The sequence below is a fragment of the Urocitellus parryii genome, chromosome 6 (assembly GCF_045843805.1).
Source record: "Urocitellus parryii isolate mUroPar1 chromosome 6, mUroPar1.hap1, whole genome shotgun sequence".
Taxonomy (NCBI): Eukaryota; Metazoa; Chordata; class Mammalia; order Rodentia; family Sciuridae; genus Urocitellus; species Urocitellus parryii.
The window spans coordinates 124374957-124398505 of NC_135536.1; the positions used below are offsets into that span (position 1 = coordinate 124374957).

General features: G+C 37.1%; 1 protein-coding gene across 4 annotated transcripts in view; it reads left to right on the forward strand.

Annotated features, from left to right (window-relative positions):
- Window positions 1-23549, forward strand: part of Gabrb3 (gamma-aminobutyric acid type A receptor subunit beta3) — a 240557-nt gene that overhangs the window by 193648 nt on the left and 23360 nt on the right. The window contains exons 2-3 of one of the 4 annotated variants that reach the window (XM_077799951.1): window positions 4883-4965; window positions 7884-8021. The exons of the other annotated variants lie outside the window; for them this stretch is intronic. Of the exons in view, the coding sequence (XP_077656077.1) occupies window positions 4883-4965; window positions 7884-8021 (221 nt within the window). The remainder of the gene's footprint in view (window positions 1-4882; window positions 4966-7883; window positions 8022-23549) is intronic. 4 annotated transcript variants of the gene reach the window in all.

Genomic DNA, 23549 nt, shown 5'->3' on the forward strand with positions numbered 1-23549 from the left:
CATACTTTAGTTCTGGAGCCCTCTAAAAAGTGGTCAAGGATCTTGCCACCAGGGACATTAGAATAGACACTCTCATTGCATATTTTAATCTGTCCTCTCTAGGATTCACAGTAAATCTAAAAGATTTATACAAATGGTGAATGAAATTGTGTGCTTTGCTCAGTTCACTGTAAGTATGAATCCCAGACTTTACCCCTATTCAGCCTTTCTCAGCCACACCAACAAAAAGGACTTTAGTACCTAGGTTAACAAGTGGATATTTCAGACACAGGTTTGTGGTAGTAAGCATGTTCCTGACAGCCCAAAGTGGCATTGCCACAACAACCTCTACCTGTAGAAAAGTCGGTATTTGTGTAATTACATGAAAAATTTGCATCTGCTCTTATTATGATTTTTAAGTTGCTGGATATTTAAACATTGAAGTGCTGAAACCACAGTATATTTCACAAACCTAGTACAACTGAGACAAAATGAAAATCCTTCAATAATGAAAGAAACGGTCTTGACTTCCTTGGCTCAGGCTTCCTCACTCAGTTGTGCAGGGAATGGACACTAAGTATAGTTTTCAGACAGTGTCAGAGGATGAGTGCCATCCTGTATCTCATAATATGATTTCAAACTTGCTGGAGACTGTGTTCTCCTTAGAACAAGTTAAGTTCTTACATTTTCATACTTCTTTTAAACATATCTTTAGGCTTGCACTTTTTATAAAGTCAGGATCATCTAATTTACTGTTCTATAACAGGTAGGGAGCTGGATTAAATTTCATTACATTTAATGCAGGAGTAGTATAAAAAATAGTTACCTTCTCCATACTTACATTTCCTGCTTGTCGTATATAATGATAATATTACTACATATATAATACATATATGACCATAATATCCTCCTGCTTATGATCCATGTATATCTATATTTTTATCTCTATCTTGATATCTATCAAAATTTTTCTACCCTATTGTTTACTTGTAAAAGAAGAACCTCTTTTTCCTGAGTAGGCCTTGGTGAGTTGAATATATTTTTGTTCTTTTAAGATAAGAGTAATGCCAAAGACATAATAAGGTGTAGAGTTCAAGCTGCCAGGATCTGAAAGTGGCACCTGCCTTCCAGTGGCATTGTGAACACAGCCAACCTAATTACTCTTTCTAAGTCTTTTGACTCTGCAAAAAGAAATAATGATAATACTTCTGTAATGTGGTTGTTGTGAGATTAAATGTATGTGTGTTAATGTACTTGGTACAGATCTAGGCACTGAGCAAGCACTGAGCTCATGTTATATAAGGTACAAATAGGACTGGCTGCTGTCCTGGACAGCAAAAGGATGAATCAGCACCCATCTCTACAATGCTATCCAACCTTTTATTCCTCATTTCATTGGATAGCATTGTAGATATATATATCTTTCTCTCTCTCTCTCTTTCTCTGTCTGTCTCTCTCTACCTCTGTTGATGTTCCTTTTGCTTGGTTTTACTTTCCACATTCAGCATCCTCAAAGTATGGCTTATTTGCAAAGAAAGTACATATATAGATTTCTCCACCATTTGGCCATGTCTTTCTGTTTTTCTATCAGAAACACACCTTGCAGCCCCTGAGCACTACTGTCTCTCAATCAAAAATCAACGAACATCAACAAAGGATCTACTGGTCTATTAAAAAATAATACTGCAGAGATCCTCATCCTATCATATCTGATTCTAGTTATTAGCTTCATAAATATTTCTTAGGAATAGAGTTTTCAGATTACAGAGGACTGTAGAAGTGAAATTATGTGTTGGTTATAGCCTCCTCTTGGGACCCACAAAAAATTCTTACGCAAAAATATCAGAATGTGTGTGAGTGTTGAAGTTTACACAAATGGAACCCAGGTGTCTCTATGGTCTGTCTATGTTATGTCATTTCCAGTTACTCAAGCCTTCCACTCCAGATGAGGGCTTTGTGGCTCAGTAAGGGTTCTGGCATTCTGCAGAGTTTTCTGGGTCTCTCTTTTTGTTCCCACATGTTCTCTTTTCTTGTATTTCTGTCCCAGTTGCCCAACAGACCCCATTCTTTCTTCCATTTGTTACCTGGGAACTTAGTTTTTGTAGCATGTGCAGGCTTTTGTGTCACACTCTCCACACTGACAGGATTTTCTGTGTATTTCATCCAAAGGAAAAAGAGTAGTGGAAAGCATGTCTATATATTATTCCTGAGGTAAATGGAAAGTGTTTCAATTTATGGCAGTAGTATACCAAAATAGATGTGCACAAGTCCTGTATTGTGGGAAATAACGGGAGTTGGTGAGATGAAGTGAATGATCTAACCAATTATTCTAGCTTTCTAATTTCCTTTCAACCATTTCTGTGAAACACTCTACATAATACTACAATAAATTGAGATTGCTGCATTAAGTACCTTCAAACTATTTCAGTTTGTTTATGTGGTTTGGTGGTGTTGGTGTTGGTGGTGGTGGTGGTGGTGGTGGGGGTGTGTGTGTGTGTATGTGTGTGTGTGTGTGTGTGTGTGTGTGTGTATTTTAGGGATAGTTTGGGGGAAATGAAAAATAAAAGATAAATAAATAATAAATAACAAATGATAAGAAATAATAATCTCAATTATTGACTGTCCAAATGAAAGGTACCAAAGCATGTAGGAAAATTTAAAATTCTAACATTTCATTTGAGGTCATTTTCTCTTCATAAAAATTTACAATTTTAGCAGAATTTTGTTCTCATTTTGCCTTTATAGGCATCTTGTGCAGAAGCTGGGTTGTCAAGCTGCCATAAAACATGCCAGAATTTAAAAGTGCAAGGCTGGAACTTCAGTTGGCTGGGAAATAAGATGTTGCAGAAAAATATACCAAAGAGCTATGTGTTTATTTGGGGTTATAGAATGCAGTGCATTCCTTAGTTCCAAGGCAATTGAAGTGTCATGACATTTGGAGGGGAAAAAAAATCCCTCAATTTTCCCATTGGTATAGGTCATATGGTGTGTATCTGTATGGATATACAAGCTATTTGTATAGAAAAAAGTTCACATTGAAATGTTTGTCAAGGATGTTGGTATTCTTCCTCACTGCTTCTCTTAGCAATTGAAAAGTAAAACTTTCCTAAACCTGCTGCTAAACCCGGTGCTCGTAGAAGGGCATACATTTCCCCATTATTCCCTTAGAACCTGCATTTAGGTTAAATGGTATAAGTCATTCAGAACTGGCATGTGGTGGTGTTTGACAGTGTTTTGGTTAGGGTGTGTGAATAGAAATAATGCTTGCTTACATTGCCCTAGGTATTAGTAGTTAGTAGTGTTTTTAAGATTTTTTTTTTTGTGTGTGTGTGTGTGTGAGAGAGAGAGAGAGAGAGAGAGAGAGAGAGAGAGAGAGAGAGAGAGAGAGAATATTCACGATGATAGCTGGCCAGAGAAAGCTAAATACCGGGCTTCAAGTAAGGTGGAATCTGAAGAGCAGCTGGGGGATTCAAGATGACTCTTGATCTGTCAGGAAAAATACCTCTTCCTTCTTATGACCTACTACTGATGGTACATAGCCAGAACTGCCAGTTGTTCAGTAACTGCATAAGCCTTAGTAATGCTGCTCCCTGGAGATGACTATTGCTGTCTCCTCAACTATGAACTCTGCAATTTCTGTACCACTATTATGGTTTAGCATACTTTGCTCATAAGCCACTAAGTCGTGACTTTGCAGGCTCCCTTCCAATCTTACCTTTGTAGTTTAATTTATTTCCATGAAAGACTTCCCTTTAGCTCTGTTCTGCCTTTTAACGAGGCCACTGGTTATCCGTCCTTGGTTCAGGTCCCACCCCGTCCAGTCAGTTTCTGCAGTGGTGGGGAAGTGTTGAGGTTCTGGAGAAATTTAGTGTAAAATGTGGTGGCTCAAGTGTTGTGTTTTCGCTAGTGTCTTTGAATAGGTTGGTTTCCCTAAGAGGAGGCTGTAGACATGGTAGAGAATGGACTTATTTCTAGGTGTGTTATTTCCCATTGTGCAGTTGGTTTAACCAGAGCCTGGTGGAGGCTTAACTGTCTTGAAACAATGATATAAATTCTTTCTTTGGTTTTAATTGTCACCAAGGAAAGCTAACCCACTGAATTTTCTTTCGTAATCAATAACAGAGAAACCAAATACATGATAAGACAGATGTCAACATGATGAGAAACTCTACTTATTTACAATCCCTCTCAACACACAACTATAATAAAATAAGAAAAAAAAAACGCTTTGTTAAAAGTTTCAAAGTACAGTCTATGAACATGTAACTACTTTAACACTCCACATGGAAAATCAGATAATTAAATCTTAATCAGTGTGTTCCTCACATAAGGTCTCTCAGTACTAGAAAGGTTAGAGAGCTGATAGACCAGGAGACAAAACAAAAATTGAAGGTAAGAACTTCTTTGGAAACCATTCATTATCAAACATCAGCAAGACTCAGTGACTAATTTCAATGGGATTTTAAGTCTTTATTACAATACCTTGTCTATAGTTAATAATGTATATTTGAAAATTACTGAGAGAATAGGTTTTGAGTATCCTCGCCACACAAAAAGATAACTATATGAAGTAATACCTCATTTTAACATTTCACAATGTATACACATCTTAAAACAGTGTTGTGTTAATACGACTATTAATAGATACAATTTTTATTTACTAATTTAAAATATTAAAATAAAATGATGGTTCTGTTGTTTTCCTTGATAAACTGATCTAGTTTATCTCTATTCAAGAGTTTGTTTTCATTCACATTTCTCTGTAGATAGTGAAAGGTGTTCAGTCATGTGTACCCCGGAGAGGGGGGCCATACATGGGGTCACACATGGTTATCAAGAAGCAGTTTTCCTGCTATATTCCTCAGGCCATCTTTAATATCTCCTCTTGCTCTATGTATTTCAGAATCACCACAACAGCAGCGTGCATGATGGATCTCAGAAGATACCCACTGGATGAGCAGAACTGCACTTTGGAAATTGAAAGCTGTGTGTATCTGTGTCTGGGTTTCTTTTTCTTCCAGTTTGTGTTCTAGATCTCTTTTTCATTATTTAGCCTCTTTTCCAAGGCATTGATAATGTTCCAGGCATACTTTTTAACTACCTTAAAATATAGTTCTCCACTCTGCATATTTCACAGTCATAACACAGAGAGACAAACAGACACAGAGAGAGATAGAAGAGAGTTAGAGAGGAAAAGACCAATAAAAATAGCAAAATAGAAACAGAAAGAGAGGAAGATGGAGGTGGGGGGAGTGCTTAGTACAGAGAGAGTTCTTTGTTCTAATCTGATTAAGAGACTCTGTTTGCTGTGTTGAAATATAAGAAAACAAATGTTCCTCATCCTGGTCGATTCAGTGAGAAGAGAGCAAACACTGAGATGCAATTTTCTTAAAATATGTTTCATCATGCATGAGTGGCTATACTGCTGCGACCCTGGGCAGCCAGAGTAAAACTCATTTCCCATTAGGATCTGAGCTCTACAAGCAGGCCATTTCTGCATCTTGGCAATTTTCTTCAATTTGAGGAGTATTCAGATGCTTTATTGGTAATTCAGTGCTGAGTACTTCCATGTCAGGGATGAGAGCCGCATCTATAACATTTAACAAGCAGATGTCCCCCTGCTACCTGAACCACACCTCCTGGCATATGGGGATGTTTTTGCTGTTGATCTTGCCCTATCACAGACTGGTTTATTTTTAATCTCAATTGGATTGAGGGTTGTCAATGCTTATACTGGATTTTGGTGATTAAGTGACTTTGACTTTGCAATGTCGCTTGATGCAAAGGAAATGTCCCTGTACAAGCAGGTGAAGAAATTGTTTGTAGGGGAGGTTAGTGTCCAGGTTCTGGGTAGAGCCAGCCACACTGTGCCCCTTCACTTCCATACTCTGTCACTGTCATGGTTTCTGAAAGCTGTGCTTTCAGAGAAGATGAAAGACATAAAATCATGTCAAGTGATGCATAATTGAATTATCTAGGGACATTTACCATAGAGAACAGAAGGCTCAAGGGAAGGATGATGATTTCCCAACAGTTGAAGGATGAGCCTAGGAAGTTAAATGAATTCTCTGTGGCCAGAGGGCATGACTCCAATGAGACAGTGGAAATTTAAGGAAAGCAAATTTGGGGTCCAAGTAAGGAAGCAGTTTTCATTCCAACTGCCTGAACACACAGTGAGTGGTTTCTGAGAGTATAGGTTCACAGCGCAAAGTGTGACTGTGGGGAACAATAAGCAGGAAGATCTGCTGTAAAAAAAAAAAAAAAAAAATCCCACAGTGTGTAAAGACCCTCCCTTGCTCCTTGCAGAGAAGCCATGGTTAAAGCACTTGAGTGAAAGAGGGATTGTCCCAGTTTTCTGATGGCTCACTATGCATGTCTTGGTACTGGGTATGGAGAAAAAAAAAAAAAAAAAAAGATGTGGCTTTTTTTTCCTAACATCAAGGCAAATTCATTGACCATGAATTTATTCAATGAAGCCTTGGAGGACTTAACTCTGTACAAGTACTGTTTTTTTTTCTTTTAATTTTTGTTTTATTTTTTTGGTTTTTGGTACTAGGGATTGAACCCAGGAGCCTGTGCATGCTAATTAACCATGTGCCTCCCACCGAGCTACATCCACAGCCCCTATGCAGTCATTATTGTAAGCAAGGGGATATATAGAGAAGGCAGTCTAAATGCAAGTGCCTGTCTTCTTGGAACTTATATTCCAGAAAAGACAGAAATGATTAGACAAAAAGCAAAATGTGGTAGATGTTTTGAAAAAAAATAAAATATGACAGAAGGGTTGTGAGTAATTCTGTGTTTCCTGGGGAAGTGGAATCTCAGGAAGGGATTCTACAGGAAGGCTTGAAGTTAAGACGCAAACATGGGAAGAATGAGCTGTGTGTTTTATTAAAGATTGTCAAGGCTGCCAGGTGAGAATGAGACACAAGGAAGTCAGAGGGAAGGAATTTACAGAGCAAGGACAGCAGATCTGACTTGGGAGATGGCATTAGCTATGGACACAGTCATCCTGTGGCTTTGGTTCATTCATTTGATATCAAATATTGAATGTTTCATTTTTTGGTGTATGTTCAAATACAAAATGTGTAATATTGAAATATTTTTCTTCAGATTTGTATTTTATTTGATCTTATTTAATGAGTTGACCTAATCTTCTAGGAGACAACTGGGTGTTAAAAATAACATTGGACTTTTGTTATTTACTCATTCTCAAAAGCATCAATTAATTACTGAATGAATGTAAGCTCTGGGCCAAGAGCTGAGTTTGGAGTTATAATCCAGCAAATGATCATTACTCTTTCTGATGAGACCACCCATGCAGATCTCAAAGGGCTAGGAGGCTCCCAACAACAGGCATTTCTAAGATTGGCAAACCACGTGGCTAGATAGAGTCAGCAAAATCATCCAAACATTTCACAGAGAACACTACTTTTGCTCCAAGAGTTCATCTAATCAACCACAGATTGGTTAAATTTTCCATAGTCTCTCAACCTTCTATTTTCACTTGAGAGAAGGTATCTCTCCAGGATTTTTCAGACTTGAGTTTTCATCTTTTACTACCATCTTATCTGCTACTGTTAAGAAGGGTTTTAAATTCACTTCTGTACAATACCCACACCAGTTCTAAAGTTAGACTTTGCCAAAAGATCATTGTTTAGAGTCCTCAGTCTCCCCAGTTGCTCTACTTTTCAAGATCAGCCCGGTGCAAAGCAAATGGCAGAAGTAACACAAGAGTATTTGAAAGTTAGTTCTTTGGTGACACTTCTTAGAGACAAGCACATTAAAAAAATATTCAAAGATGGCAAAGCCATTACTTCCATTGTATTCAAATTTCTTTAGCTGTACATTTATACAAAATGATATCTCATATGCACCATGTCCTTTCATCTCTCCCCTGATAGATGGCTACACCACGGATGACATTGAATTTTACTGGCGTGGCGGGGACAAGGCTGTCACTGGAGTGGAAAGGATTGAGCTCCCACAGTTCTCCATCGTGGAGCATCGTCTGGTCTCCAGGAATGTTGTCTTTGCCACAGGTGAGCCCTGTGTCTGCTCACAGTCCCTTTGGGACACTGACTGAGTTGCTGTGATAGTCTCCTTATGAGATGTGTGGCCACTGACTAATAATAGCACTTGGCATTCACAGAAATACTATCATCAGTAATTTGCCATCACAACTCCTTGAATCCATATCTAAAGGGGATTGGTAAGCTTTAATGGATAGGAAGGATCACTTATGAGTGAGATGTTCTCTGGGCCTTGCTATTGAACAGTTACAGAAGGGAGGGTAATGTAACCAGCCAAGGTGTGATCAGAAATGCTCATGCTTGGGCAGACAAGAGGGCATTGGTGGAAGGAGGAAAACAAAGACCAGGGAGATGGCTAACTGTCCTCCTAGCAATTAGCCATCTTTTTTCTGACCCAGGCTAATGGTCAGCCTTGGTGGTCCAGGAACTAGGGCCATGTACAGTTAGCCTTGCCTCTTTGGACATGATCTTCTTAGCCTGATATTATCTGGTTAAGGTTGTCCTAGCTGGACACAGTGCCACATGCCTGTAATCCCAGCAGCTTGGGAAGCTAAGACAAGAGGATCACAAGTTCAAAGCCTGCCTCAGCAAGGGAGAGGCACTAAATAACTCAGTGAGACCTTGTGTCTAAATAAAATTCAAAACAGGGCTGGGGATGTGGCTCAGTGGTTGAGTGTCCCTGAATTCAATCCTCAGTACTAAAAATTAATTAATTAATTAATTAAAATAAAAGATTTCCCTAGCTTATAATTCATTGTTGTTTTCTTTTCAGCTATCCAAAGATTGAGACATTGTCTTCCGATTTTCTCTCTGTTCTTGATAATGTTTTATTAAATTGTAACCTTGTATCTTTTACAATGTGCAGTGCTTTTTTTGCGGGAGTAGGTTTATATTCTTACTGAATGCTGTGCATAGTAATTGAAAGAATAAATGAAAGTGCTTTGCAAACTATAAGGTATTTCCAGGTCTACGAACTCTGGGCTGAAAATACTAAGTGAAGGCAAAGCTGTCCATCAAACAATAACAAGTGGGTAGAAATACCAGTCCTATGATGGTACTCATGAAGCCAGGTGGTCTTCTACTTCTGCCCATTGCCTGTGGGGTGAATGCTCCTGACCCATAGCCACCTGCTGCCCCTTTGCCTACCTAAGACTGATTCATCTCATCTTAATGCCACTATTGGGAGGAAGCCTTTTTGACCTGCTCCAGTCCCAAGAACTCCCCAGTTTGGGTTAGGTGTTGCTCTGTATCTCCAGAGTGCAACACCAACCCCATTCATCTCTGTGCACAGTTCACTATACCTGTGACTGCAAGGGTGCATCTCTCCTAGGAGGAACCTGTCTTGGTCATAGTTTACTTCTTTCTTGCCCCCAACTTACTTAAAGCTGGACATTATAGCGATAGTCATTGAGTTAGCAAACAAGGGTCAAAATTATCATCCATATCCCTCCTTTCCACTCCTGCCTCTTAGAGCCAATAGACATGATAAGATGAGAGAAAAGCTTGGGTTTTTAAGAAACCAACCGTGTCAGTAATCATGTCTGTTTTTCATGAAGGGTTGCTTTATCCTATGTCAAAAGAACTCTTGCAAATATCCTTGCAGCCTCTATAGGGGACCCTAAGGTGCTCACCTTGGGTGGGTGTTGAGAGCCAGCAGGAAACTCAGGCTTAACATTAAGGAACTGAGTCCACAGTCAAGAAAATTGCTCTATTGATGTATTAAATAAAATCATTTCTTCTAAAACTGGAATTTAAGCTGTTCCATGTGCCCAGAATTATGAGTAAAAGTTCTGCTCAGAATACAGGTTAGTATTCTGACAGAGGGATAAACCTGGCCATGCCTGGTTTGTCTAGAAAATTGTGGTTGTGGCCATGAGGGTGCTACCACTAGTGATCACTGACTGCATTTTCCTGCAGCCTCATCAGAAAACCTGATGAGGTGTTCGTGGAGGGTACATAGCTTCCACAGGACACTGCAGTCCCTTGCAATGACCTTCTTGAATCCAAGTGCAAAACTACTTGGGTCCTCTCTTGTAGGTATAGTCTCTGTCGTCTGTTGAAGCATATATGTACCACACATCCTAAACATGTCTGGAGAAAATATACACTACACATTAGGGAGAATATATAAACTATTTGTAAATCCAGGAGGTGATCAGAATGCAACATTATGTCTTTTTTTCCAACATGTTCTGAAGTCCTGTGTTTGCCATAGGTAGCACAGGGTTCCTTATGAATCATTTAGAAAACTGGATCTTCCAAAAGCTTATGCTTTAAAATTGTTCTACTTTTCCCATACATGAAGAAATGGCATGAGCCTCATTGTCCTAAAATATTTTAAAATTAAGTATTATCCTAGTTTATTTCCACAAGTGTTCTGAATTAATGAGATTTAGATCAGCAAATGGGATTGAAGGGGTTGCTAGCCTGGGAAAGAATTAGGAGAAAAGAAAGGCTCTGGGAGTTTACTGAACCAGGAAGGATGGACAGTAAAGATTTTACATGACTCCATCTACTTCTGCTTTCATCATGATGTGAACACATGGCAGCTACACCCAAATTCCACAGGATGGTCGGCAGAGGCTTCAGAGCTGAGAGAAGCAAGGGAAGCAATGGGTTTGCAAAATTTCTGGGAATGCTTCTTCTCAGAGTCATTCAAGGAAGATTTGGTGCTTCACCCACCTTACTCATGTGTTGTTCCTTTGAGGACTTTGTAGGGGTCCCTTGCTGTGCTTTTCTGTGGGCACCACCTCTGATCCACTTTTTGGATAATATGGGGTTGCAGGCTATAAGACAGAGGACACACATATAGGTGAGCCATGACTATTCACTCAGGAACTGGCATGAACTAGTGTGGGATCAGGCCTTGAGAACAAAGAGGAGAACAGGTGTGTCTTGTCCCATGGGTTTTCTCCCTGGACCTTCATAGGTTCAGAAGATGACTTCTTGTCCTGTCTTACACAAATAGGTGGTTGGCAGGAATTAAGTCACAGTGGGAGAAATCACTGAAGTATGTTCAAGAGACGATATGTAGACTTTAAAAACTTAGACCTTGAAGCCAAACTGTTAGAGCGTAAGTTTAGCAGTGTGATCCACAGCAGGCTTATTCAATTTGTCTGTAAATAAGGATAGTAATATTGTCCATTGGATAGGATTTTTGAGAGGATTATGTGAGTTAGTGTAAATACAGGATCTAGAACAGCACCCGGCCCATACTAAGCTTTATAAACTATTGTGATTTTAAAAGTGCAAGACCATGAATGAGGTACATTTTGAGGAGTCTGAGAACAGATTACCCCAGGAGTTTACTAGAACTTTATATATGAGGAAATTATGACATTATTCTCTGGAATTATTGGACATCAGGTGACTGACACCTAATTGCTTGAGGAAGATTTAAAAAATGGGGTCAAGATGACAGCTACCATATTGGACACGCAGTTTCCCAGCCTCACAGCCTTCAGAATTCAAGTTCCCCTCCAAACTCCTTGCACCAAAGCCTCCTGTCCCCGTCCTCTGATAAAGGTTCATTGCCTCCAGGTTCTCATTTTCTCTAATGAGAATGAGCTCTGGAAATACCTGAACTCAGAAGAGTACCAGAAGCCCTGTAGTTCTCCTCTTGTCCCTGCCACAACCAGGGTGTGTACCCCACAATGAACTTGATAGACCGGTATTCATTAAGAATAAAAATGCTGTTAATCCTTACTCCCTCTGCTGGGGTCATGAGTTGCAGGTCGACTTTAGGAACCTAAAGCTCTTGAAGTGATTTGTCTGCGCCCATGTGGGAATCCTCTTCCGTGCTCCACATACAAGGAGTCTGTGCAAAGCAGCACGGGAAGTGGATCCAAGACATCCTGGAAGCCAGAGGTCATGGTCTCTTCAGTTACCACATTCCCTGGGTGGAATGACAGGACCTTGACTTCAGTACCTCTCTTAGATCTGTGACTGCTACACCTCCCGCCCCTACCCTAATTTCAGGTGGCCCTTGATACCCATGGTATAGCTGGAAACAGCCACAAGAAAGACAAGCGGTGGGGACTCTATCAGGGCAATCTCCTAGAAGAAAGCAGCCCCCACCCGAGTCAATGCCAAGGTGCCCCTTGCACCATCTGCTGAAGCCTCTTCCACTGAGCAGACCAGCCCCCAGCCCCATCACCAAGGCTCCATAATTGGGGAGGGAGCCTGAAGGATTAGGAGACAGTGCCTAATTATGTGGTGGGAAGTTACCTTATTCGGTGACCAATGACACACCCAGGAGTTGTTGAAGGGGATAAATGCATCTGAGGTTGAGGAAGGGCAGCAGAATGTGTATGGGAAGCTTCAACTCCTATATGCTATAAGTAGGTGGGCTCAACTGTTGTGTTGTTTCAAACTTCTGTCAACTCAGCTTTTCCACAATTAAGCTGTATCTCCATCTCTGCAGAAAATAAAATATCAAAAATTGTTTGGAATTCGTATTTATATCGTTAATATTTATCCGAGTACATAGTCCATTCAATAAACAGATAAATTAAATGAATAGTCACTGAATCAAGAGAAGAATTATAAATATTAATACTAAGTAAGTATTCAATCAAACAATTTCTTCAAAAGAGATAATATATAAATAAATGACATTATAAACACAAATACTTAACTTACTCAAATATTATACATTAAAGAAAAAGTCATATAAAGCTACCCTGGGTAGAAAACATACCTTTGCTCAGGAAGACAGAGCTGAGTTCTATAATTGTGTTTTAAAGAAGTGAAAGAATTAGTTGTGTTAATTAATATAAAAGGAAATTATTTTGGTCCTTAAAAATGATTCATTACATGTGTTTTGTAAAAAGTGTTGGCACTCATTTAGAATTCCAAAGAAAACAAAAAAATACTGCCTTACTTCTAACTTCTGACTAAAATGATGGCATGGTATTGTAATTTTATAGCCATTTGTTTACTAATGTCCTTGAGAAGCTGGTAGTTGAAAAATACATCAGCTTAAAGCAGAAGAAAAATATAAGAAAATGAGAGGCTGAGAGTGTAGCTAGTGTGTAAGAGTACTAGCCTAGCATGTGGAAGGCAGAAAAAAAAGAACAAGAAGAAGGAAGGGAAAATAGAAGTGATGAGGATTTGATCAAATATACATAATAAAGCTAGAAATTATTTTTCAAGGTTCTTGATGCATAGTGACCCCTGATACATTTTTTAACAAAGATTCCAAAAACTAGTCTTTCTAAGCTTTAAATGGTAATTTTGCACATTTTTACATATTCACATTAGAAGAATTTTTACAAAGTAAATGTCAATATGTAAATATTTTAGAAAAAGTGTAAAAAATATAATAGTGAGATGGCAAACACTGTCTACAGCTCCCGTCTAGAGTACTAATATCCCTCCCTCCTTTGTGTTAATGAGTCACACAATCTGGGTGAGCTGTGCTATTATGCAGGTTTCTAAAATCTAACATTGGATTTGGAGGCTCCCAAATGTTAACCCAGGTCCTATAATTTCTTAATCCAACACCAAGAGTCATCTATAACAAGAAATGAACCTTCTTTGTATACTCTGGAGATTAGGGCTCTATCTGAAGTGTGAGGGGTAAAAATTTGTTACCAGAATGTAGGCTCCCTGTTTACCTCTCATTGTTTCTCTTGCTGAGAAAAAACTTTTTAGTTTGAATATGTCCCATTTGTTGATTCTTGATTTTAACTCTTGTGCTATAGGTGTCCTATTAAGGAATTTGGAGCCCGACCCCACGAGATGGAAATTAGGGACAACTTTTTCTTCTATTAGACTCACAGTTTCTGGTTTGATTCCTAGCTCCTTGATCCATTTTGAGTTAACTTTTGTACATGGTTTACAGAAAGGGATTCAATTTCATTTTGTTGCATATGGATTTCCAGTTCTCCCAGCACCATTTGTTGAAGATGCTATCCTTTCTCCATTGCATTCTTTTAGCCCCTTTGTCTAATATAAGGTAGTTGTAATTTTGTGGATTGGTCTCTGTGTCCTCTATTCTGTAACATTGGTCTACCCGCCTGTTTTGGTACCAGTACCATGCTGTTTTTGTTACTATTGCTCTGTAGTATAGTTTAAAATCTGGTATCGCTACACTGCCTGTTTCACTCTTCCTGCTTAGAATTGCTTTTGCTGGGTCTTTTATTTTTCCAGATGAATTTCATGATTGCTTTTTCTATTTCTTCAAGGAATGCCGTTCTGATTTTGATTGGCATTGCATTAAACCTATAGAGTACTTTTGGTAATATGGCCATTTTAATGATATTAGTTCTGCCTATCCATGAACAAGGTATAACTTTCTATCTTCTCAGGTCTTCTTTTATTTCTCTCTTTAGGGTTCTGTAGTTTTCGTTGTATAGGTCTTTCACCTCTTTTGTTAGGTTGATTCCCAAGTATTTTATTTATTTATTTTTTTTGAGGATATTGTGAATGGGGTGGTTGTCCTCATTTCCATTTCAGAGGATTTGTCACTGATATACAGGAATGCCTTTGATTTATGCATGTTGATTTTATATCCTGTCATTTTGCTGAATTCATTTACTAGCTCTAGAAGTTTCTTGGTAGAACATTTTGGGTCTGCTAGGTATAGGATCATGTCATCCACAAATAGTGCTAACTTAAGTTCTTCTTTTCCTATCTTTATGCCTTTAATTTATTTCGTCTGTCTAATTGTTCTGGCCAGTGTTTCGAGAACTATGTTGAATAGAAGTGGTGAGAGAGGGCATCCCTGTCTTGTTCCAGATTTTAGAGGGAATGCCTTCAATTTTTCTCCATTTAGAATGATGCTAGCCTGAGGCTTGGCATAGATAGCTTTTTTTTTTTTTTTTTTTTTTTTTTTTTTAGTTTCTGGGAGACACAACTTCTTTGTTTGTATGTGGTGCTGAGATAGCTTTTACAATGTTGAGGTAAGGTCTGTCTCCTTTACAGAGTGACCATGAAGTCCATAACGTATAATTATTTTTTCTGGGCCTATTCAAATTCTCTTAAGAGGAAATCCAAGTAGTTTGCTTGAGAAGATAGATAGCAGGCCACCTAAATGGTATGTCCCCAAGTAAAAAATTGTTTTAGTAAATACCGTTTTAAGCACACGGTGAATTTTAGTAGCCACTAAAGATAATGTTTATGAGACTGATCAGTGATACAGGAAACTATCCACCATAAAAAAAAAAAGAAATGAACCTTCTGCCTCTGATCCATCCTCCATTCTGCAGCTATGCATAGCCACACCACCACATGTCTTTAAATCATTACCCAGCGGCAAATTTTTGACAGCTGCCCTTTGCCTGAGCATGGGTCCCTGTTTAACTGCATTGTCTCCTCTTCAGTTTAGCCCTTAAAACCTTTATTGTAGTTGCTGCATTTAATTCTTCTTCTCTCCTCCAGTCATTACTCCTACTTTCTGCCCCCCAATTTTTGTTCCTATCACAGACTCTTTTGATATATTTTCTTTCTCTCTTTACCTATCCAACTTCAGTACATTCACCAGTGAATAGTTCAAATGCCAACCCCTTTACTTATTCATCAATGAGGGACATTAATGTTTGTAAATACATTATCTTAAATTTTTTGAAGTATGAGAAAATGAGGAACTGGGGATGTAGTGCAGTGGTAAGAGTGCTGGCCTAGTCCATGTGAGGCTCTGGGTTCCATCCTTAGGACTGATAAATAAATAAATGTAAAATATAAAAGAGCTTTTCTGCCAGTTATCTTTTTGTTTTGTGAAGCTTTGAAACTTGTTGGGTATCATTTCTTTGTTACCTGTCCTCTCACACTTACCTGTCCTCTCACACGGATATTCAATAAATATAGTTTGAGTGTATATATTTGTTCATAAGCATGTGCTCAAAAGTTCCACAAAATAGCCAAATACAGGTTCTCCTTGAAAGTCAAACATGAATGAGAAAAAAAAGGTAATGGATTATTTTAATTAGGACAATTATACACATTCACTATTCAAGTCTACTGGATTTCTTGGAAAATCCTGGATTCTTACCACTATTCATTTTTGACACAAAACGATATTTTTTAAGGGAAGTGCTTATGCAGTGAGTAGTTAGATAATCCTTTGGTACTACCATACCTATAATCCAAACCTGTACATGGGTTAGAGTTTTCAAGAGAAAACAAGGATAGATCCAAAGGGATCCATAGGAAAAAATAGAAACAAGGAAATAATAGATTCTTTCTTTTCTATAGCTTTCCATCACCTAGACTTGAGACTACATGGTATTTTATTTTTGGTTTAATCATTAAAATAAAGAACAAATTCATCATTGTATTAGTCACCTTTTCATCACTGTGAACAAATTCCTGACAAGAAAAACTTAGAGAAAGACAAGTTTATTTTGGCTCATGGTTTTAGAAGTCCAGTCCACAGTCAGTTGGCTCCATTGTACTGGGCCTGAGATGAGACAGAACATTATGGAGGACGAAAGACAAAGAAAAACTGCTCAACTGGAAAGCAGAGAGAACAGAAAGAGCCAAGGACAAAATATAATCCCCAAGGGCACACGCTCAGTGATCTACTTCTTCCAGCCACACTCCGCTTGTCTGTAGTTACTGCTCGGTAAATTCTTACTCCATCAAATGGATTAATCTACTGATAGGTTACGGTAGTCATAGTCTAATATTTTCACATTCCTGCATTGTATAGCAGGAGTTTAGGGGGAAACCTTATATCTAAACTGCAACAACTATAGTCCGTAGATATCAATGTGAGTGATCCACTTCTGTAAGTTCCTAGGGATTTATGGGTGAGTTTTCAGGAAATAGTGAAAGCAGACTTTTAAAGTAAGTGAAAATTTACTTTCTTAAAATGATTAGCTAACTTATTTTAATTAGGTATATATGACAACAGAATGCACTTTGACTCACTGTACACAAGCGCAGCACAACTTTTTATTTCTCTAGTTGTACATATTGTAGCATCATACCATATGTGTATTCATACATGTACCTAGGGTAATGATGTCCATTGCATTCCACCATTTTTCCTGCCACATGCCCCATTCCCACCCCACCCTCTTCTTTGCCCTATCAAAGTTCCTCCATTTTTCCCATGTTCCCCCCCCCCATTATGGATCAGCCTCCACTTATCAGAGAGAACATTTGGCCTTTGGTGTTTGGGGATTGGCTTACTTCCCTTAGCACGATATTCTCCAACTCCATTCATTTACCTGCAAATGCCATGATTTTATTCTCTTTTAATGCTGAGTAATAGTCCATTGTGTGTATATACCAGAGTTTCTTTATCCATTCATCTATTGAAGGGCATCTAGGTTGCTTCCACAGTTTAGCTATTGTGAATTGAGCTGCTATGAACATTGATGTGGCTGCGATACTACAGTATGCTGGTTTTAAGTCCTTTGGGTATAGACCAAAGAGTGAATAGCTGGGTCAAATGGTGGTTCTATTCCAAGTTTTCTAAGGAATCTCCATACTTCTCTCCAGATTGGTTGCACCAGTTTGTAGTCCCACCAGCCATGTATGAGTGTGCCTCCCCCCCACACACATCCTTGTCAACATTTATTGTTGTCTGTATTCTTGATAAGTGCCGTTCTGACTGGTGTGAGATGAAATCTTACAGTAGTTTTGATTTGCATTTCTCTAATTACTAGAGATGTTGAACTTAGATCTTCAAAATTCTTTTGATTAAAACCTGAAAAGGTATTGGTTTTCTAAATGAACTTTGGGAATACTGTAAGAATTTTGTTTACTGATTTTAACCTTTAAATATAATTGGTTAGAAGTTATGATTTGAACATTTCTCGAAGAAAAATATTTAATAAAGCAAATATTATATTCTTTTTTATCACGAATGGAATTTAAACCAAATTTTCAAATAGTAATTTCAAGGAAAATGTTTTCATTTTTTTGTGTGATTGCTGTTCAGTTATATATAAATGAACATGTTACTAAAGTATTTGGAATGTGCCAAAAAATTTACTTAAATGCCTTTAAAGCAAACAATTTCCGATTTATTTTAAAAAGTGAGAATCTTAAGTAGATTATCAAATCTCAAACCTTAGTTGATGGACCTTCTAACAGACTCTAATTAAGCAAGACACTCAATCCTACGATAGATTAGAATTATTCTCATGTTTTAATATTTTATACAGAGCCTTTTATAAGGAGGTATTTATAACTTTAATGATCATCTTTATAACTTTTCTATATGTGGACATATGCAAAAATGTTAAAAATACAAATATGCAGCTAGTGAATGATCAGGAAGTTAATCATAATGTAACTACCATCAGAGCAAGAAGTAGAACATCTTGATACTCAAGGAGTCTCCACTACAGTTCCTCCAAACTTCCTCCTCTCACTCCTTTCCAAAAGCAGCCACAATCTTATTATCCTTTAGCTAAGCTTTCCTGGTTTTGAGTCTTGTTTAATGGGATAACAGTCTGGATTATCTTGTGATTGCCTTCTTTAATTCAGCCTTAGTTTTTGGAACCCATCTGTGTCTCTATAGTTTATTTATTTTCCTGGCTCTACTACTGTTTAAATAAGTCAAAGTTTATCTATTCTGCTTCTTTTGAACTTGAATGAATAATGCTAAGATGAAGGTTCTTATACTTGTCTTTTTGAAAACATATACATATGTAAATGTTAAGTACATACCTAAAAGTGAAATTGTGAGTCTTCAAATTTAATCAGATATGCCAAACCATTTTCCAAAGTGACTGTACCAAGTTACACTCAGAGCAGTAATTTATGAGAGTTCTCTTTGCCTCTCTTTGCCAATGCTTGACAAGGGCATCGTCTGATAGGGGTTAGGTGTTATCTTGTGGTTTTAACTTCCACTTCTCTGATTGCTAGTAAGATTGAGTACCTTTGCTGATAGCCTGTTTGGAGATACTTCTTTGTGAATTGCCTATGAAAGCCTCTTTGTGAACTGTCTTTTTTCTTATTAATTTATTGGAATTATTCATACATTACATATGCAACTTTATTACAGGTTATATACGTTACCAAAAATATGCATTTTACATTTGGAACTATAGTCCCTCTGAAATTTATTTATTTATTTGTTTGTTTGTTTATTGTGAAAACTGTGCAGTATGGGTCAATTTTCATTTTATTTCCCAAATACCACTGCTCTGCAGGCAACACCTTTGTCATAATTTTATGTGTACATATGTGTTTGGACTTTCTGTTCTGAGCTGCTGGTTTGTTTGTTGATCTTTGTACATCATGGTACTCACTGGGTTATCTATCATCTTTAAATAGAGCAGATCCTTCTCTTTTTATCTATTCTCTTTATTAGTGGCTTGTTTATTCTCAGCCTTTTTCATTTCCCTAAAAATGTCATAATCAGATAACTAATTTTCTTGTAAAAATGGCTTGGCATTTTATTAGGACTGCATTAGTTAATTTAGTGAAAAGTGACATCATTATAATTCCTCCAATTTGTTCATATTTTCTCTCTCCATTTATTTAGGTCTTTAATTTGTCTCAGTGCCATCTTACAGTTGTCTGCTTAGAAATCTTATACATTCTTGTGAATTTGTCCCAGATATTTGACACTTTCCGATGCTATAAATGGTAAAATATTTTAAACATAATTTCTCAGTCTTGCATATTTGCAAGAAAACAGTGATTTTGTATTAAATCGCCTTTCAAATGTACTTATTACTTTTAATAATTTCTTTGAGATGAAACTTTTACTTTTCCCAATGTAGGGACCAGAGTGTACTTTCACTCCATATTTCCTCATTCTAATTTCCATTAGCTATTGTCATTCTCTATTATAATTTATGTACTCTTCAGACCCCACTCAATATTACAATATTATTGTTAAATGCTGTAAATGTTCACTTAGATATAATTATGTAATTCTTTGTTATTTATTCTGCCTTTTTCTCCAAGTCACTCTCTCTGAATGTGTTCCTTCTGCCTAAGAAAGGACATTTCAAGAATACTTTCTTTAATGTAAATCTCCTGGTAACAAATTTCTTAGTTTTTTTAAAGTGTCTGTACAATTTTGACCTGCTATATGATGATTTTCTCACATAGGATGTGCTTATTGGTGGTAGAAATTTATGTTGGTGTGTTCTGTTTGCTTGTTTCTGCATTTGAAGATACTGTTTCATTGTCCTTAAATTCGATTATTTCCATTGAGAGAAAAATTGTAGGTCTAATTGGTGCTACTTTGAAAATAATCTATTTTTCTTACCCCTCTAGCTGCCTTCATGTTTTTTCTTTTTGTCTGGTTTTCGTTGGCATTATCAGAATGTCTAAATCATAATTTTCTCTGTAACTATTTTTCTTGGGGTTCATGGATCTTGAATCTCTTTGGCTGGCAGTTTCTCAGCAATTTGGGGTCACCGTTAGTCAGCATTATTTCAAATACTGCGTTTGCTTCATTCTCTCTCTCCTTTTTCTATAATTCCAATTATACACATGTTTAATCTACTCTCTGTATCATCTGTATATCCTCCTTTCTGTATTTTGCATTTTATTTTCTCCTCATGCTTCACCCTGGGAATTTCTTGCTGACATCTTTCAGAGAGGGGCATCCAACATAAGCTTCACCCCTTTCTGGGACTCAAGATAATTCTGATTCAGTCTTTGTATATACTTGAGCCCTTTGGCTTTATCTTTACATTTTGAACAAAGCTCTGTGTACAAGTGTAACTAATCCAAATTCATGGGGATGTCGCTCCCCTTCTTCATGACTTGTCTCCAGTGTTTGCTGGAGTCTATTAGATATTCTGCTGAGCTTCTCATCTTCCTCATCTAATGCTCTAGATACCTGTGTCCCCTCTCTGTTTTCTTTCTCTCCCAGATTTTGGTACAGATTTTTTTACTGATTTGTTTTCTATCTCATGATTTCAAGGAGAGAATTTTAAATTTATTCATATTTCCCAATCATTTCCAGTACACTCAGACCTCTTTGTGGATTCCATATTTGTGAATTTAACCAAGGATCAAGAATATTCAGAAAAAAATAGCACTTGTACTAGACATGTAAAGTATTTGTTTTGTCATTATTCCCTTTGCAATACAACATTGGACATCAAGAATAATCTAGAGATCACTTAAAGTATACTGAAGGATGTGTATAGGTTCTGTGTAAACACTGTATCATGATGTGTAAGGGACGTGAGCATACACGGATCTTTACTTCTGTGGGGGTTCAGGAACCAGACCCCCAGAGGTATGGAGGATTAGCTGTGTATCAATTATCTATTCTACAGCATCTAAATAGTGTGCTTTGATTTTCACCCTCTTTATTTTTCCAGAAGAGTTTATGGTTATTTCAATATCTAATTTTTATTTAGTTGGCTTATTAATACATGTAAAAAAGGATATTTAGGAAACATTTTTATATTCACTTTCAGGAAATATGATTCATTTAATTTTATGGTTTTATGACAGTATTACATAGAGGAAGCATTTATTCAGGTAGTGTGCTTTTAGGGAAGGTATTTTAAAACTCATTGTCAGGAGATCTGAGTCTTTGGGTGTAATGGTAACTAGCTGTGAAAATGTGTGCAAAGCACTGGAATAAAAGACAGGTAATGGGATTAGATTCAAAGAAGTACTTAATTAAATTTGTTTCAATGAATATAAACAAATATACTTAGATAACAATCAAACCATTAAATATCACTGAGAACATATGGATCAGCAGATTAGAACTGTGGGTTTTGTACTGACTCTGAATGTTCGACCTGCAAACCAGGTCGAACTGATGTACAGTTTGTGCCAAATCTGAAGTTTACTCCTAACTTTTTAGTTTTCTTTGAGCTGAAAGATTGAGTTTTTTGCAAGATATACAGAGAACTGATTTTTTAATATGCTTATTTAATTATGTGCTGTTTCTCTTTCTCTTCCTTTTTGTTGTTGTTGTACCTTTGGATAATAATATATTCTGACTTTGTTTCAAAAAGTTTGGCCAAGATTAGAAGAAAGGCAAAGAAAATAGTCCAAAATAAATGATGATGAAGCATTTCAGTTAAAAGAAATGAATTTTCTAATATTTGAAAATCAGTTTCCAAAATGCTGTTTTCGCTTATTTACTAGTGATTATGGAAAAATATGTATTTTTTCTTGAGAGAGAGAGAGAGAGAGAGAGAGAGAGAGAGAGAGAGAGAATCTTTTTTGTAGATGGACACAACACAATGCCTTTATTTTTATGTGGTGCTGAGAATCGAACCCGGGTCCCGCCTGTGCTAGGCGAGGGCTTTACCACTGAGCCACAATCCCAGCCCCCAAAATTATATATTTTTTAAAGTTCATAAATCCCACCAGTAATTGATGATCTTAAATTTCTCTTTAATAGATCATTCATGGATACTAAAGTTTTGTGATCAAATTGTTGCCCTTTGGACCTTTAAAGAAAGATGTTATAGGCATGGATTAGATATTAAGTGGTGAAAAAACAAAATGACCGTTTGCATCTTATTTATAATTTATTTTAACCTCAAATTCTAGAGACAAATCCATTCTTTTCTCCTATTTTTCCCTATTTTGTTTTGTCCACACCTCCTACCCAGGTACTATCCCTAATTCCTTTATCCAAAATTGCAGACCCAGACCATGCTGCCTCCCAGTGCAAAAAAAGGAGCTTGCCTGTCTCACCTTGTTGCTGTGCGATCACTTTAAGAGTTCCTAACACATGTGTCACTACAGAGGACATATATGAAAGAAATTCATTGCCCTATGTCTTCACAAAAATAATTCTTATCTACCTTAATATTCTAGAGTTGCCTTTAAGATGTCCATATTTTTAGAATATGTTTAATGATGAGAACACACTGATTACAGAATTCTGAGCACAAAAGTTACCAAAGAGAGAGGAAAAGGAAAAGAAGAACAACTGTGTATTTTTAAGCATGTTTTCATTTTTTGACTAGATAATATATTTTATACTTTATATGAATTAAGCCTGATGATTGCCAATTTATACATGAAGTAGGCATTTTTCTTTATAATAATTTTTTAAGACATAATTTACATACTAAATCATTTTCCCATTTAAAAATATATAACTGAACACTGGTTAGTGTGTTTACAGCTTCACAACCATGATCACAGTAAATTTTAGAATATTTTTATCACTTTGAAAGGAAACCATGTACCTTTTAGCAGACATGTCCTTCAACCTGCTTTCCCCACCCTTGACAACCATTAATCTACTTTAGTTCTCTAGACTAGCCTATTCTACACATTTTCTATAAATAGAATCATGTCATTTAGTCCTTTGTGACTGGCTTCTTTCACTTAGTATGATATTTTGAAAGTTCATCCATGACGTGGTAAATACTAGTCCTTCATTATTTTCTATGGCTAAATAATAGTCCATTGTATGAATACACCACATTTGATCTATCCATTTATCAGTTAGTGAACATTTGTGTTGTTTCCTTTTTTTTTTTTTTTAAGCTGGTTGGAATTTCTCTCAGGAAATGAACTGGTACTTTGGCATGGAATTCCTCGGTCATGTGACACTCTAACACTTTAAGGAACTGTCAGGATGTTATCTGAAAGGATGGCACCCTTTATACTCCCAACAGCAGCATCTGA